The sequence below is a fragment of the Maylandia zebra genome, linkage group LG8, assembly GCF_041146795.1.
Source record: "Maylandia zebra isolate NMK-2024a linkage group LG8, Mzebra_GT3a, whole genome shotgun sequence".
Lineage (NCBI taxonomy): Eukaryota > Metazoa > Chordata > Actinopteri > Cichliformes > Cichlidae > Maylandia > Maylandia zebra.
The window spans coordinates 1,938,645-1,953,572 of NC_135174.1; the positions used below are offsets into that span (position 1 = coordinate 1,938,645).

The 14,928-nt window shown below is 45.4% G+C and overlaps 1 protein-coding gene across 3 annotated transcripts in view; it reads right to left on the reverse strand.

Moving 5' to 3' along the window:
• jmjd1cb (jumonji domain containing 1Cb) overlaps window positions 1-14,928 on the reverse strand; it is a 122,129-nt gene that overhangs the window by 17,068 nt on the left and 90,133 nt on the right. For 2 of the 3 annotated variants that reach the window (XM_004570372.5, XM_023153592.3), the window contains 10 exons: window positions 12,817-12,922; window positions 12,535-12,659; window positions 11,839-11,982; window positions 11,017-11,058; window positions 7,936-8,206; window positions 6,564-7,115; window positions 6,152-6,494; window positions 3,765-4,677; window positions 3,461-3,661; window positions 396-559 (listed from right to left, as the gene is read on the reverse strand). In XM_004570372.5, coding sequence (XP_004570429.3) covers window positions 396-559; window positions 3,461-3,661; window positions 3,765-4,677; window positions 6,152-6,494; window positions 6,564-7,115; window positions 7,936-8,206; window positions 11,017-11,058; window positions 11,839-11,982; window positions 12,535-12,659; window positions 12,817-12,922 — 2,861 coding nt within the window. The remainder of the gene's footprint in view (window positions 1-395; window positions 560-3,460; window positions 3,662-3,764; window positions 4,678-6,151; window positions 6,495-6,563; window positions 7,116-7,935; window positions 8,207-11,016; window positions 11,059-11,838; window positions 11,983-12,534; window positions 12,660-12,816; window positions 12,923-14,928) is intronic. The other variant, XM_004570373.6, reaches the window with a different exon arrangement.

Below are 14,928 nucleotides of genomic sequence, written 5' to 3' on the forward strand. Positions count from 1 at the left end.
GCAACGTGGCCAAACTACGATCTTTATGTTAATTAAGTGTTTTTAAGTCAACACTTAATCCAACCATCCATAATCTGTCCTCTGATCTGTAGAAGTTGAGCCTGATTTACCTCGCCATCACCTCCTCTAACGTTTTGAGCTTTTCCCTCCATAGGACACAAACACAGGTGGGAAACACAAATCAGCTACTGTGGGACTATCGGTCTGTGTCATTCATCTGGTGTTGCAGGGTGTAACCCATCAAACATCAGCAGCTCTTTGTTTTCACAAGTTCATATTTTCAGTTTTCACTGAAATGCAGAGAAACAATGATTCCAGGTTTCATCAGTATTAACGCGGGTTTGGTGACAGAGCGACGGTGCAGCTTTAACTACAGCACTGATCTTTCTGCTTACTCTTTATGAAGATCCATGCTGGTCTTTGACAACGGAGGGCTCGTGTGGGCGATCTTGACGGGGGGGCGGTGGGCATCGGCGCTGGCTGGCCGGACAGGAACGTGGCTCAGCATTCCCAAACTGTCAGCAGCAGCAGTCTTATGGAGCCATGGACTGGCAGCATTCTACACACAAACAAAAACACCACTGTTATTCTGCTCATGGCAAAAAACTACGTGAGGAAACATGTGGCCAACCAATAATGGGGGGAGGTTATTATGTGCCTTAGACACTCGCGTCTGATTGGCCGGTAGCTTTTTTAACACAGGCTTCTTCATCAGAGGTCCAACAACACACCTGGGAAAAGCAGCTTTATTTCAGCTTTGATTAGTATGACGAACAATCCAGTTCAACCAGGACATGTATGAAAATAAAAGTCTCGGGTCCTGAGTGGAAAGTATCTTTAACAGATGCTGTAATTCACCTTTGGGTGAACGAACCTGACATGAGCTTTCAGTTCCAGCTGAACAGGGTTCAGGCTCTCTCGGCGCATGTGTGGGTAACACAGTTCATTACTTTTAACCAGTAATACTCGATACAGGAACTACAAATGCATTAGGGGTGGGGGAAAATCGATACTGTGTAGTATCGTGATATTTTGTTTGCTAATAATGTATCGATACAGGGACAGCAGAAATCGATATTTTGTTACAAAAAGGTTTTTGTGCTCTGACTTCAGAGCACGTTGATCCTTTTTCTGAGCAACAATCCTGACACTGTCCAAATGTGTTTAACTTTTTTATGGCAGCAATAAACATGACAGTTTACTTATTTTAATTTAAGACATGTTTTATTTTAATTACGTTTAAAACTTTTTTATTTAACGTAAAATTATATTTTGTTTTAATTTACTTTCAAATTCTTCAGATGCTGAAGGGGCTCCATAGTTTTCATATTGCATAGTTCAGAATAGCTGTAATTGTACCAGATGGTTGCATTCAGTTCAGTTGGACTAGACTGTAATACAAACCGTTCAGTTTGTCAACAATAAAACTGAAATGAGAGAAAGACTGAGTGCGAGACTTTGATATTAGATAAAATGAATATTGATAAAGTTTACCTTTATGTACAGAATCTGAATATCGCAAAATATTTTAAAAATTGCAATAATATCGTATCGTGCGTTAAGTATCACATGATATGCTATGAATATGAAGATACTGACAGACAGCCAGTTTGTCTGACCTAACAGCAATAATGTTGAAACATGTCATGAATCACACTGTAAATGTTTAGATAGTTTTTTTCTCACAGCATGTTTCATATATATGATTGGAACATGTTTGTGCAGCCTGTTTACTAAAACTACTGAATATATTTAGTCAAGTTTAAAGGTGTCACGTCAGTCGTCCTCAGCTCTGACCATCCTTCACTTCATGGTTAACGAATGTGTTTTTACCTTTGGAAGCGCGCCTCGTTTTAGAGACACGTGCAGGGTTGTGTATTATCACTATACAGGGCTGATCAGGGGAGGAGCTCAAAGGAGGGGCGTGGATGCTAGGGACAGGATGAGATGAAGGTAACGATCCACCCATGAAGAGAGCGGCCGAAAGATAAAAGAAGAAGGTGGCAGGTGTTGTCGGCTGATTGTGCGTTTCCTCTAATCAACATGAAATGGTTAATGGGCTGATATGGACTGATAATAAAGGCCTTGTATTCCACTTTTCTGCTCACCTAAAACATATTTGTGTTGTTGCTTTGAGTGTTTTAAGTCACATTCAACAACGCACACCTACACACAGCACTTTCTAATAATCACACTCAAACTCTGACAATCACACCAAACTCTGGAATACAGATGGAGGGAACAAGCTGCTGGATGTCATCAGCCTCCACATGAAGGGGTCCGACCCCAGGTTTCCTCCACGGACTACGAATAATGACTAATGCAACCTGAAGCCAGAAACTCTCCCTGGATTGGACTAGTCACTGCGATGTCACCCACCGGTGAACCCACTCCACACAGGGAGGACTTTAGTCTGCTCAGCTTTTTAAAACCAAACGTCGTCAGCGCGTCACAATCCCGGGAACACGAACTGTGGATCTGAGGGACGCTGCACGCTCACTAGCTAACAACCTGTGATTTATAAGTCACATGTCTTTACTGAGGTCACAGAGCAAGACAGCAAAAGGTCACGTAAACCTCTGGTCACCAGTGAAGCTCCTGCTGGAAATGAGAAATAACTGGAGGTGTAAGGTGCATCGTAATCGTCTGCATTTCTCAGAAACAGATGCTATATCGCTCTTTTACACCCATTCTACGCCTGCAACTGATGCTAAATGTGAAAGTGGACATTTCAAGGCTGTCAGTTTAAAGTCTACGTTCCTGAATGAACACACAACTGGTGTTACTTTGGCACCAGAAACAGATCGCTCACCTGACCTGTTAATAATGGTTTAGACGACTAAAACATAAAACTGAACAAGCGCTACACACCATTAAAATACTAAAAGAATAATTCCTTTCACACCAGCCAGTTGTATGTTGTTAAAATATAATCCACAAGGTGGCAGGCTTCGGTATCACAAAGCTCTGTACTACTGCTATTACTAGGATCAATGTAGTGTTGTAGTGCTGGCATTTTAGGAAGGTGCAGACTTTCACAGATCCATCCATGCATTTGGGCTTTACAGGTGAGCGTCTTATTTCATTATTGTGTCACACATCATGCTCACGGCCAACAGGCTTATAGGAAACCAGGGGAGCAACAGCATCTGCCAGTGTTAAAGAAAAAACCAGCCTTTGGAAACCACAGCAGCGAACTTTTGAACATCAAAACGGGTAAATCACTGTAAGCGTCAGCACGCTGGAAACAGACATCTCGATAAAATAAATATGGACATATGGACACGTGTCATCCTGTTGAATGAACTGTCGTATAACAGAAACAGACTATAGCTTAAAGGTGACACTTCTTCTTTCTGCCAACCAAATCTTTCCTTCGCCTTTACCACATCCTTTATCTTTGTTCACCAGTGGAAATATGAACACAAACACGCTGACATGGGTGCTCCTGTACACCTACCCTCCTGAGAGAGGCCTCAGAGTTCACAGTAACAGGATTTTCAGGGTGGACCCACTTAGCCGTGGGTCCACCCAGGTTGAGCCCTGGTGGGTAGGACGTTGGCGTTCCGTTGGGGTACTGCCACAGGATTGGGTACAGACCAAGTCCTGCAGCCCCGCTGTGAGCTTGGGCTAGAAGAGATGGCGAATGGTGGCCCTGGCCCTGAAACACACAGACGCATCTTTAGCTTTTCTTTAATGAGGGTAAAAAGACAAAGACATTACTCTTCTCCACAGTACAGGACTGCAGCACACAGGAGGCACACCTGTAGGTACTGCTGCTGGTGGGGCAGAGCAAGGTGACCCAGACCTCCCGGAGAGTCGAGTCGAGGGTGGAGAGATGCTGCAGGAGGGGCCATGGCTGGGAGCACAGTGGGAGGCAAAAGGTGTGGGTGAGGCAGGGCGGAGGTGTGAGCAGGAGCAAGGAGATGGGAAGCTGCGTGGGGGTGTGACGCAGGGGTAAGGCAGGGCGAGTGGGGGGAGTGCAACGTGTGCAGGTGGGGATGGAGATAGGCTGCCACGTGATTGGATGAGACTGTTGCAGAGGCGGAGTTCTCTGCGTCGGAGCGAACCAGAGCTGGGTCTCTGTAAACAGTGAAGGGCTCATTCTTCTTGATAATCAGCGGACTCTTTGTGTTGCTGCTCGTACTGACCGCGCCCGACTCTAGCCGCACTGGCTTGAAGCCAGACCGCGGAGGTTCTGCCAACTCTATTTTAACTGGCAAACGAGACGGTGGAGGCGGGGAAGTATCCGAGTACCTCAGCATTTTATGTTTAGATACCTCGGGGGAGGTGTTAGGTTTAGGTTTAGAGATGTCCGCCAGGCCTGCGTGGGCCTTAGCTTTGACGAGATCAGCTTGACTTGCGTTGGGGTAGGAGGGGCTCTGAGAGCTGTCGGGGCGGGATTTCTGCTTCAGGGAGTCCAGGTGAGCTGAGCCGGGGTTTGGGTTGGAGCTGATCTGAGGTTTAGATATGTCAGGGGGGAGCACCGTGTTCATCTTGTGGGGGGCTGGTTGCTGCTGAGGGTGCTTTCTTGTCTCTTCAGATAAAGAGGGACTCTTCATGCCAGCGTGGAACGACTGTAGTGTATGGTGCTGCTGCTGATGAAGATGATGGTGAGGAAGGACATTTTTCTCCTTTTCCACCAGCAACACATTTTCAGCTATAGATGTGACAGGCCTGGGAAAAAAGCACAGCAGGAAAAGTAAGAAGCAAGTATGATGTTGACCATATTTGAAAGACTATAAAGTTAAACGTTGAGAGAAGTCCTCAGATCACCATGTGGTCCAGGGCAGGTTTCTGTGATTGCATTCAGTTACGATCCAGGACTGGGACACGTTTCTTTTTCAGTTTCAGATCCTCAGTCCACTTTGTCTAACCCTGACCCGACCAGGTCATTTTCCATCTATCCATGTACTTCCTGTTAGCCTAGTCACAGGTCTATCCGAGTGTGACAGGAGAAACAGCAGGGTGCATCCTAAACATGCTGCTAGTCTATCTCAAGGCTACAAAAGGCGAGAGAAGGTGGGAACCTAACATTCATGTCTTTGCACTGGAGCCTACAGTAACCAGAAAGAGTCTACATGAATGGCAAAAACATGCAAACACAGAGGGGTCCTAGTGGGCTGCTCTATTTAACAGTGACATCCACCATCCAGTGCGCTGCCCTACATCTTGGCTAAGTGAGCAATACTTTTGGTACACAAAGCACACTGGAGGAATAAACACATACGTAAAGAATATATATTTATGCATACCAGGTAAAACAAAGTTCAGTATCTCCCTCAATCTGCAGGTTTTAGGGAATCACAAAGCCACAAATGTGCAGTAGCTAGGAGCCAGAGCAGGCCGCGATCACAGCTGTGCCAGATGTGGTTCTAGTTTTGATGACCAGAGATCCATTGTGTTTGCTAAACTTGTGTTGACTGCTAATATTTTAATATAAAAAGGTGTTTTACTCTCCTAAAATAGGCCCACAAATCCAGCAGTGGTTGAGCTTGCTTGCAGTGACCTATTGACCTATTGTATTAAATTCTCTGCTTTCTTTCCATTATTGGTGTCTTTTATCATGGTGGTACAGTCTTATCTTGCTATAACCTATGTGCTGCAGTTTACTCTTATTGGTGGCTTTTATCTGTGAACATAATTCGTTACCTTTATGTATTTGATGTTAATGTGTGAACTGTTTTATTTTTTATTGTTTTATGTAAAGCACTTTGGTATGCCCAAGGCTTTTAAATGTGCTCTATAAATAAAGATTGTTGTTGTTGTTGTTGTTGTTGAGCTCTACGATCAAACAGCACCGGAAATATGTCCAACTCCTGGTTTTGGAGTAAGGAAAAGGCCCTGGGAAAAGTAGTCCCACTCCACAGCTGGATCACCACCACATTAATGTTTTTACAGCCGCAGCTCAGGCACCACACCTACGGGATGAATTTCAATAGAATATGTCGCCTTGATCTCGAATTATCGCAGTCACCAGATTTTCAGAAACCTTGACCTCTGACCCCTGACCTTGAGATAACAGCTATTGTATCAATGTAAACTCGTACGTCGCTTCATTCTGTCACAGGCGTCCATGTCGCTCGGGCGCCGTCCCAGCATCAGGTAAAAACACGTGAGCTGAAATATTTAAAACATTGTCTGCACTCACCTGATGACCTCAGAGGACGCAAACTCCAGCCTGCTGCTTACGCTCTTAGTCGCCGTAACGCCGCCTCCCAAGATGCCTTGATGCTGCACGGGAGGTTCCATCTCCGTCCTGCGGCCTCCCTCCGATGGCGAGGGAGACGGCGCTACAGGAGGCGATGAGACGGGTGAAGGGTTGAGAGAGAGGTAAGGTGAAAGGGCCGTGGACTCGGCCTTTTCGGAAGCGAGCAGTGCCGACACAGCCTCTGAGCTCTCGCGGTGCACGGTGGCCTGGGCGTCATCTGTGATGTCAATCACACCGGCGCTGTGGAGGTGGGACAGCGACGGCGTCTGGGATCGAGACGACGCTAAAACAAAACACAACAAAGTAAGAACACTGAAGCGTCGTCAGAGATGAGAAACTTGCAGCAGCTCACCTTTCACAGTGTTCTTGCTGTTCTCCAGAACGCCGCCCTGGACAACATCAGACATCAGCGGCGTCTGTTGCCGTGGAGACTGGGTGATCTGCGTTACGGCGACCAGTTCCTCGTCTTCCTTTGATAACATTTTGCTCGTTTCCTTCACTACGCTCTTTTTGACATCCTCTGTTGCTTGAAGCTCCGCCCATGGAGACAGGCGGCCAATGACAGACGAGGAATCGTTGGTCTCGGGTCCCTGCAGAAGCGGCTTCTCGTCCTCCTCCATTTTAGAAATGGCACTTGGTTTCACGTCACTGCGAGTCTTTAGCTCGTTCTCAGAGTTGGGCTCTGAGGAGGAGGAAGAGGAGGAGGAGGAGGAAGATGAGGAGGTGGAGGAAGAAGATGAGCAAGAGGAGTGGGCGGCTCTCTTATTGTGAGGATTTTCTGAGTCGCTGCTCTCGGACAGATCGGATGTCATGTCGGTCTTCGGCTTCTTTGGACCCGCCTTCTTCTCATCTTCGTCACCTTTCCTGCGTTTGTTCGCAGACTGCTTCACCTTGGACTTGGGCTCTGAACAAACGACAAACAGGTGGGATCATTCTGCACCTGTGTGAGACTCGTGGTAGCGACAGATTTATTTTGGACAGATCGTCGTGTAGCTGGGTTCCTTTACAGACATTTGAAACATTTTCAGTATCACAAACAAAGGCAAGCTGCTGCTCAGATGTTAAGGAAAGAGACAAGAACACTTGCACAGTCACATAACACACACAACTTTCTGTTAATATGTTGGACTGTTGAATCATCATGTCCACCCACCTGTTGTTAGGGGCTGTCAGAATGCACAGTTTTAATATTCAGCACTGGAGGTAAAACCTCAGTCTGACCATGACCGTAATCGCCGCAGAGCCAGTGAGAGGTTGGACTGGTTTAGCCACTAAACTGGGTCAGATCCACACACATGGGTGAGGCGCAAAAGTAAACTTTCCTGAACAGAAACCTACAAACTAAATATGATGGTGCATAATACATCTAACATCTAACGTCTGGTCCGAGTCTTACGTTAAGCTAACCTTTGCACAGCGACCAAAAATTGCTTCTTTTTTCCATAGGTTAGGTTAAGGTCATAGACTGTACATAAAAGATGGGGAAAGCCACCGTGACATCACATTCTGGTGAAGTCACTTTGTGAAAGGTGAGCATTTATGCTGTTGTGATTTCACTGAGACACAGGCATGATATTTGTTCTGTTTGACTCGATTTATTGTTCTCAATATGACATGAAAATGGGCTTTTTACCACAACCACTAACTGGAGTTTTAAGTGGCTTCCATGAAACGCCTTCACGTGTGTGCATGTTTTAGCTCTCTTGTGATGAAACCCGACTCACCTCGCCCTGCGGGCTCTTCTCTTCGGTCCTTTTCCTCCTCTGGAACGCTGCTATCTGATCCCTTCCTCCTGGAAGAACGAGAGATGCGCTGCTCTCTCTGCTCCCGCCCGCTGCCACCAGGCGAGTGGTGTAATTGGCTGGCCGGTTGCTGACTCTGCTGTGATTGGCTCAGTTGTTGGGAGGCCAGCATGCCCTGTGAGGCTTTAGAGTTGGGGCCTATTGATGTCATGATGGGGCGAGGGCTGTTAGCCTGGGCTCGTGTGTAATGACTCTGCAAGAATGAAAACAGAAATAAATAACAAATTCAATTTATGAACAGAATCTACAGAATCACAAACACAAGTCTGAGTTTACCCACCAGTACGTGCACCTCAACAACATCAGTAAAGCCTACATCAGATTCTATTGTCTGGTTTCACTGTTACGGCTGGCAGGCTGTATGCTGCACACAATCAAGCATTGGCTGACACATTTACACATGACATCAACAAACAAAAGAAGTAACTGGGCTACCATGGGTGTGAAGCAACTGTACAGATTATGAGGTAAGAAAGGAACACTGAAACAACTACTACAAACACACCGTTCTTCTATATGGTATCTATACGACAGTCAGATATGTATGACTGCTTGATATACTTCTGCAATTAATTTAAAACACGCCTGAGTTTAGCTTCAGTCAGAGGAACGTCCACAGACACGAACACTCCCTGCAACAGGCTGGAGTCATCAGGCTTTACTTTGTACTTTCTAGTTTCAGAGAATGTTCCTATTTATCACGTGGACAGGAACAAACCTCCATCTGTGCAGTGTTGAGGTTACCCGACAGGCTTTGGGTCCCAGTGACAGCACAGAAGCTTCTGGTAGACAGTAGCTATTATGCAGTTGCCTAGTTTAATATGTGAAATCATGTCAGTGAAGTTTAAACTACTTAACTTGGTGGGTGAAGATGCACAGCTAACACTATCAGTCTGCTGGGGGGTTGGTGTGAAAGAGCACAAAGTTAACATCCCCGACTGCAACTGAGGGTCACTGCCTACTGTCATTCAAATGACCCACAGCAGACAGGAAGGACAATATTGCTATGATGCCCCCACAGCAGTGATGGAAGATGACACACGGATGACTGGAGCTGTCCTTAACTTGGGTTTTATAGGCTGCAGAGTGCAGGGCAGTGAGCTGATCTCAGGCTAGAGAGAGCTCATCAGTGACAGCATCACTGCCCCAGCACATCCTGATACTGTGACTCTCGCACAGCAACAAAGACACTGTCATTCTGCTTCTTATGGTATATTAGGCAACGAGGTCCCAGAGCTGCAGAGAACATGAAGGTGCATTTGTCTGTAAAGTAGATGAAAACCTACAAACCAGTACGCTCAAATGATTGTAACCAGTATAGTAAAAGACAATGCTGCACCTGCTGATCTATTTCTGCTGAAGGTGTTCAGGGGTCTGCACGCTGATAACCCCTGTCCCTGAAAGCACACCTGCTCAATACGATTTACTGTACGCATGCAGCAGAGTACTATGCAACACCGCAGTCAGTGCAATTCACAAGATGTTTACAAGGAACTAAATTTGCTAAATGTCCAATTTGTATTTACAATAAACGAGCTGCATGTGATTATCTAGGCTTAGCTCTGCTTTGGAAAACGACATGTTTTTCATTATAGATGACAGTGATGCCGATCTGGCTACATTTGTGCTGCACGAGAACGTCACCATTTGTAAGTGAAATAAGTGAAATGAGGTCTTTAGGAGTTTTTTGTTTCCATCGCTGTGAAGGCTGACACCGAGGCCTCATTACCAGGCTGCGGCTTCACTTCCTGTTTGTGGCAGTGGGCGCTCCTTTCTCTCCCATTAGTCAGCGTTATCCTTAATTCCCAGCATCAGCAGGTCAATGAAGTTGCCTCAGAGTGAGTCATTGAACTAAGCACCTATCCACTTTTCATGACCAACATGGGCCCGTGGTTATTTCCCCGTAATCACTAGAAGCTGACAAACACTGACATTCAGCGCCGTGTGGTCGATCTTAGTCTGTTCCTGTTAGCACAACTCCTACAGACTCTGACTGACATGTTGGAGGCTGCTGTGCCAGTGTGTTTATTCACTCTGTCCCGTTGCTGACCGTGAGAGGGACACGTGCTAAAGCGGTCAAACCGTGGCTTTGATAAGGACAGAACCTACAGCCAGGCACATGATGCACAGCACATTCAGTGTCTGTGAGAGGTAGTTCTTGAATCACGTGATCTAATCCTTGGTGAAAGGCATAGCAAAAAGCAACCCCACACTGCTGCACTGACCTCTGTGGTCACACACACCGTCACAGCTGGGAGCAGCTATATTACCCGGGGTGTGGCGGAGGCTAAAGCAGCCAGTAGATGGCGCTGTGAGAAGCACTTTGGCCCGGTTACTCTTTTAATGAACATGTGAAACGTTGCAGAGCACAGATTTAGGTTTAATGCAATCTGTGTTCACAGAAAACGTTTTAAACTGAATTAATGGCCGAATATTATACGTTTCAGATGATTTAGGCAGGTCAGCTATATTCATTTAACAAACACTGTCACAGAGCTCCACGTTTTACCTTCACAGAGTTTAATTTGTCTGCTTATTCGATTACTCCACGAGCAGTCCAAAAGACCAATGGAGTAAAACTATTGATAGTTGATGTGACCGAGTGCCTGCTGAGGCAGCCAGTAGTATTTAATAAAACCTGACTTACAGAAATGAACCTATAAGACTGAGAAGACAGATCAGTCCGCTTCCACTGAAGCTGATCACTGACCGTGTTTCCAGCTTTGTCCCAGTGTGTGACGCTGGCTCCAGACTGCATCTCAGTGCAGATGTGTGGAATTAGAGCTCCACTGCAGATACTCAGCTTGTTCTTTTATAAGTACCAAATGAAAACAGTAATCGCATCACGGCGCTTCACACTGTAAGTACAACCCTGGGCCTGAGTTAGATTTAGGGGTGTGTGAAAATGTTGAGCACAGAGGACGTCTGTCAGCTTTGTTCTACTGCAGAAAGTGTAGGACTGGAGGGTTGGGAGGTGGTGTAGCAGTGGGGGTTCTGGGGTACCTGAGTGCTGCCAGTGGTCCCGCCGGGTCTCCCTCCCGCCATCTTTAAAATGTCAACGACAACAGGAAAAAATAATAAAAAGAAAAATAACAAAATGAAATGAACACAAAGAAAATGTGGGACAAGGAGAAATGTTGTTATTGACTGCGGGACTGGCTAAGAGTTCAACGTTAGCTCCTTACACCAGCTTGCTTCAAACGAGTACGTGGCAACTTGACATTACATCACCACAGTTTAATGGTCACCTGCTGACACCGCAGGCACATTACACGGAGCCGAGAGGTGAGCAGAACAACAGAGCGCCTGAGTGTCTAACCTCTTAGGCGAGGTTCATAGAAACTTTTACGTTAAAGGCAAAGTTGGCAATTTAAAGACACGGTGAACACAGAAAATAAGGAAGGACATTGGTCAAACAGCTCTGTGGAAGATTCGGAGCCACAGCCCTGTTCAGGGAATGCTGAGGATAAGGATGACGACGCGGAGCGTTCAGAGATCTGTGTTGACCAATGTCTCTGACACGGACAGATACACAGGAGGATGCAGATGATGCTGAGATTAGATGAAAAGCAGCAGCTGCTCGCTAACAGAAACAACACCAAAAGCCACGTGCTGGATGCATTCAGCTCGACAGTCATGAGTACACCAATCTTTGCTATTCTACAGCTTTGTGTGTTTCGTCTCAACTCCACACCCTCATCAACTCAATATTTTGCATACAATCCATCTTTATTCCTCATTTCTAATTTTTCACTGAGTACCTACAGCACAGGTGACAGATAGTTTATCACTGTATGTCATATTTGCTTCTGTGTCTGTACTCACGTGGGCAGCGTTGTTGTTCTGACTGGATCGCGACCTGCGCCTGGAGGTAATGCCGATGTTTTCCCCTTTCAGCAAAGAGTGAACAACGTCATCCAGAAAGGTCATCTGGACCATGGATGGATCCACGTTCTGAGGCTCTAGCACCTGAGCACACACACCAGGTTCATTCGACACTCGTATCTTGGAGAATTCAAATGATATCAAATGATGAACAGATGCAAATGTAAACAACATCATTAGAGTATTTACGTTACTCTGCATGTACAGGTCTATAGCAAGAACAGAATATCTGCAGACTGCTAACCAACCATTACAGGTATCCTTCAGAGTAGATACACCAAAACGGCCTCTGACCCTGAGGTGACTAAGATTCAAACACTTCTGAGACTGAGTAGATCCATCTATGGTATCAATCTGATTTCAGTGTAAATCAGTAACTGGGCGGTGTCAGATTCATGCCTGCTTTCATTGAAGGCTAACGGGAAAAGTCAAACTCCACTCCTTTTGCCTCTGTCTCTTAATAGCAGATGAAATCAGATGAAACGTCTGTAAATGATTATTATTTTAAACACGATGAAGACAGAGGGGTGTGTCTCAGGTTAAGGTCACACGTCCCATCCTTTCGATCCATTTCACACAGTGTAAAACTACTTAAATAATAACATCACATAACTGTGTGTGAGTGCATCCACGTACCTGGTCATTCATAACGACCATGTTTCGACTGAAGAGGTCGTGATGTGTAATGATACCAGTGAACCACTGGGTGGCCGAGTCTTGTCTGTACACACGCACACGGTAGCCATTTAATGAGTAGGGACCTGCGAGCCACAGGAAACAGTTCCCACTGCAGTTATAGTCCCACTGCATGTTCCTTATACAACAACTATTACAGTAACGATGTCACTGACGTGGTGAGCTTTAGCGAAATAAGACGGCATGCTAAAATGCGACCACACAGTCCAAACAAAGACTTACCTTGCATAAAAATCTCCTGCACCTTCTGGTCTTTGAGCCAGCCTTTCACTTCTTCGTGGAGCTGAGGGTTGTCTCTTAACACTGGGCTTTGACTGTCCACCTCATCCTTAAAGACACCAACAAGTACCAGCAAATGATTAAACACGTGTTTGAGTCAAAGCCAGCTCAGAAACAACCAGACTGACACAGACGATGGTTTCTCAGCTACCGGTGCCACCGTGTTCATTTCAACTTCAAAAGCTAATAACTCTTTAGAATGTTTACATTTCTTTATTAACGTGACCACAAAAGTCCTAAATGTAAGAAAAGAAAGAGTTATGTACGTCACAGTGTGTCAGAGCCTCCGTGTCCTTCTTGCACAGGCTGCTGCTAGCTCGTGGATCTTCTGCAAAGTCTAATCTAGACGTCTCTTCCTTGATGAATGGTTCACACCCTGTGCTCAGTCCAGACTGGGATCATCATACTGTACTTGCTGGAATGTGGGTGATGAAAAGATCCTTCTTTCCGGTTCTGGATTTTTCCGTCTGTAATAACAGACTGATTTTGCCTCTGCTAACATCCCTGCTTCCTCTGATGGATGTGTCACTCGCACAGTATGTTGTGGGTTCAGATAAAAAGCCTGGAATAATCTTCAGACACTTTTCCTGCTTAATTCAGTTCATATCTACAGAATAAAGGTTTTCACATCACACTTCTTTTCTAATGCATTACATTTCAGTGTTTTATGATGTTTTCATGCGTGTTCATACAGCAGTCGTGTCAACAAAAACGTGCCTTTTTGATCGTCTACATGAGCTTTAGCACGATGTACAGCAGCATTGTTGTTTAATGACTGAACATGAGGCTGTTAAAGGATTAAATACTAACTAATGCAGTCTCCTCCCTCAGTCCAGACTTCTGGGAAGGGTAGCAGTGCTTGTTTATTTGTGCAAAGGCCTGTCTTGGTAAAAGCTAAAGCAGAAACATGATAGAGCTAGCACGGGGAGCTGAACTCTGTGGGTGAAGTCAGCAGTAGTAACTACAATGACAGAAACTTGCACAGGAAAAAGGGTTTTAACGACCTTATTTTGGGGCACAGATACAAGCTCTTTGTTGTTGTTTTGTGCATTCAGTTTATTTATATCCCGATGACCGCTGAAACTATTTATATAAAGCTGCAAACTGCTCGTCAAAGGTGGCTTTGAAGCAGATGGCAGTTACTTGCACACGTGTCATCCTTTGGTTGTCTCGGTAATCCTGTAAAAGCAGGTCATGTGTCAGCCATCGTATCCTGCCCTGGCGCTCGCAGTCACCGCACACCTCCAAGGTGAGAAAAGTCGGGACCATCTCGCATCGCTGCTGGTTATTTTTCTCTTCGTCACTTGAAGTCATCAAACATCATCAGAGCAAATCCCGCCCAGTGTGGACGCAGCATCTAAAGCGCCAGCATTACCACCATGGCTGAGACATCAGCGGATTCTCACCGCAGTGACTGAAAACATCTAAAAATCCAACTCCTGTCAAAATCTGATGATGTTCATAAAAAACCCAGATTCAGTCTGAAACTAGAAACCAGGAAAAAATGAAGTGTTTTTGAAAGACGTGATATTATGTTTCATACAGCTGTGAAGCTCTACTGTCAGTGGCACCGAGCCACAACCAAGTGAAACAAATACCAGAAAGATTCACACACACATATCCCTACATGACACCTTGTTGGAGTAGTTTCTTAGATCTAGTGTACTGGTTATTTATTTTTAAATTATTTGCTGGCTTTATTTACAGACAGCAGAGTGAGAGAGGGGAAGGGCGGCCAAGGGCTGCAGCTCGCCGCTCTTCACCATCATACGGCCGCCCGCTCATCCCTCTGAGCCGACTCATGTATTAATGTACACTTTGTACCACAAAGTGTTCGTTTTTACTCTTCTGTGACCTCGTTTTGATTTCACAGTATAAGGCCCTCACTCTGCACACTACTACGTGCTCTTTTATTCTTTATCCCTTCGCTGTAACACATTCAAAGTATCAATAATTACGTTTTTCTATAACAACAGATTTTCTGCTGTGACAGTAAAAAGGTAACAGGTATAAGACAGAGACATCACAGACACAAAGGGATGCTAAAAGACGACG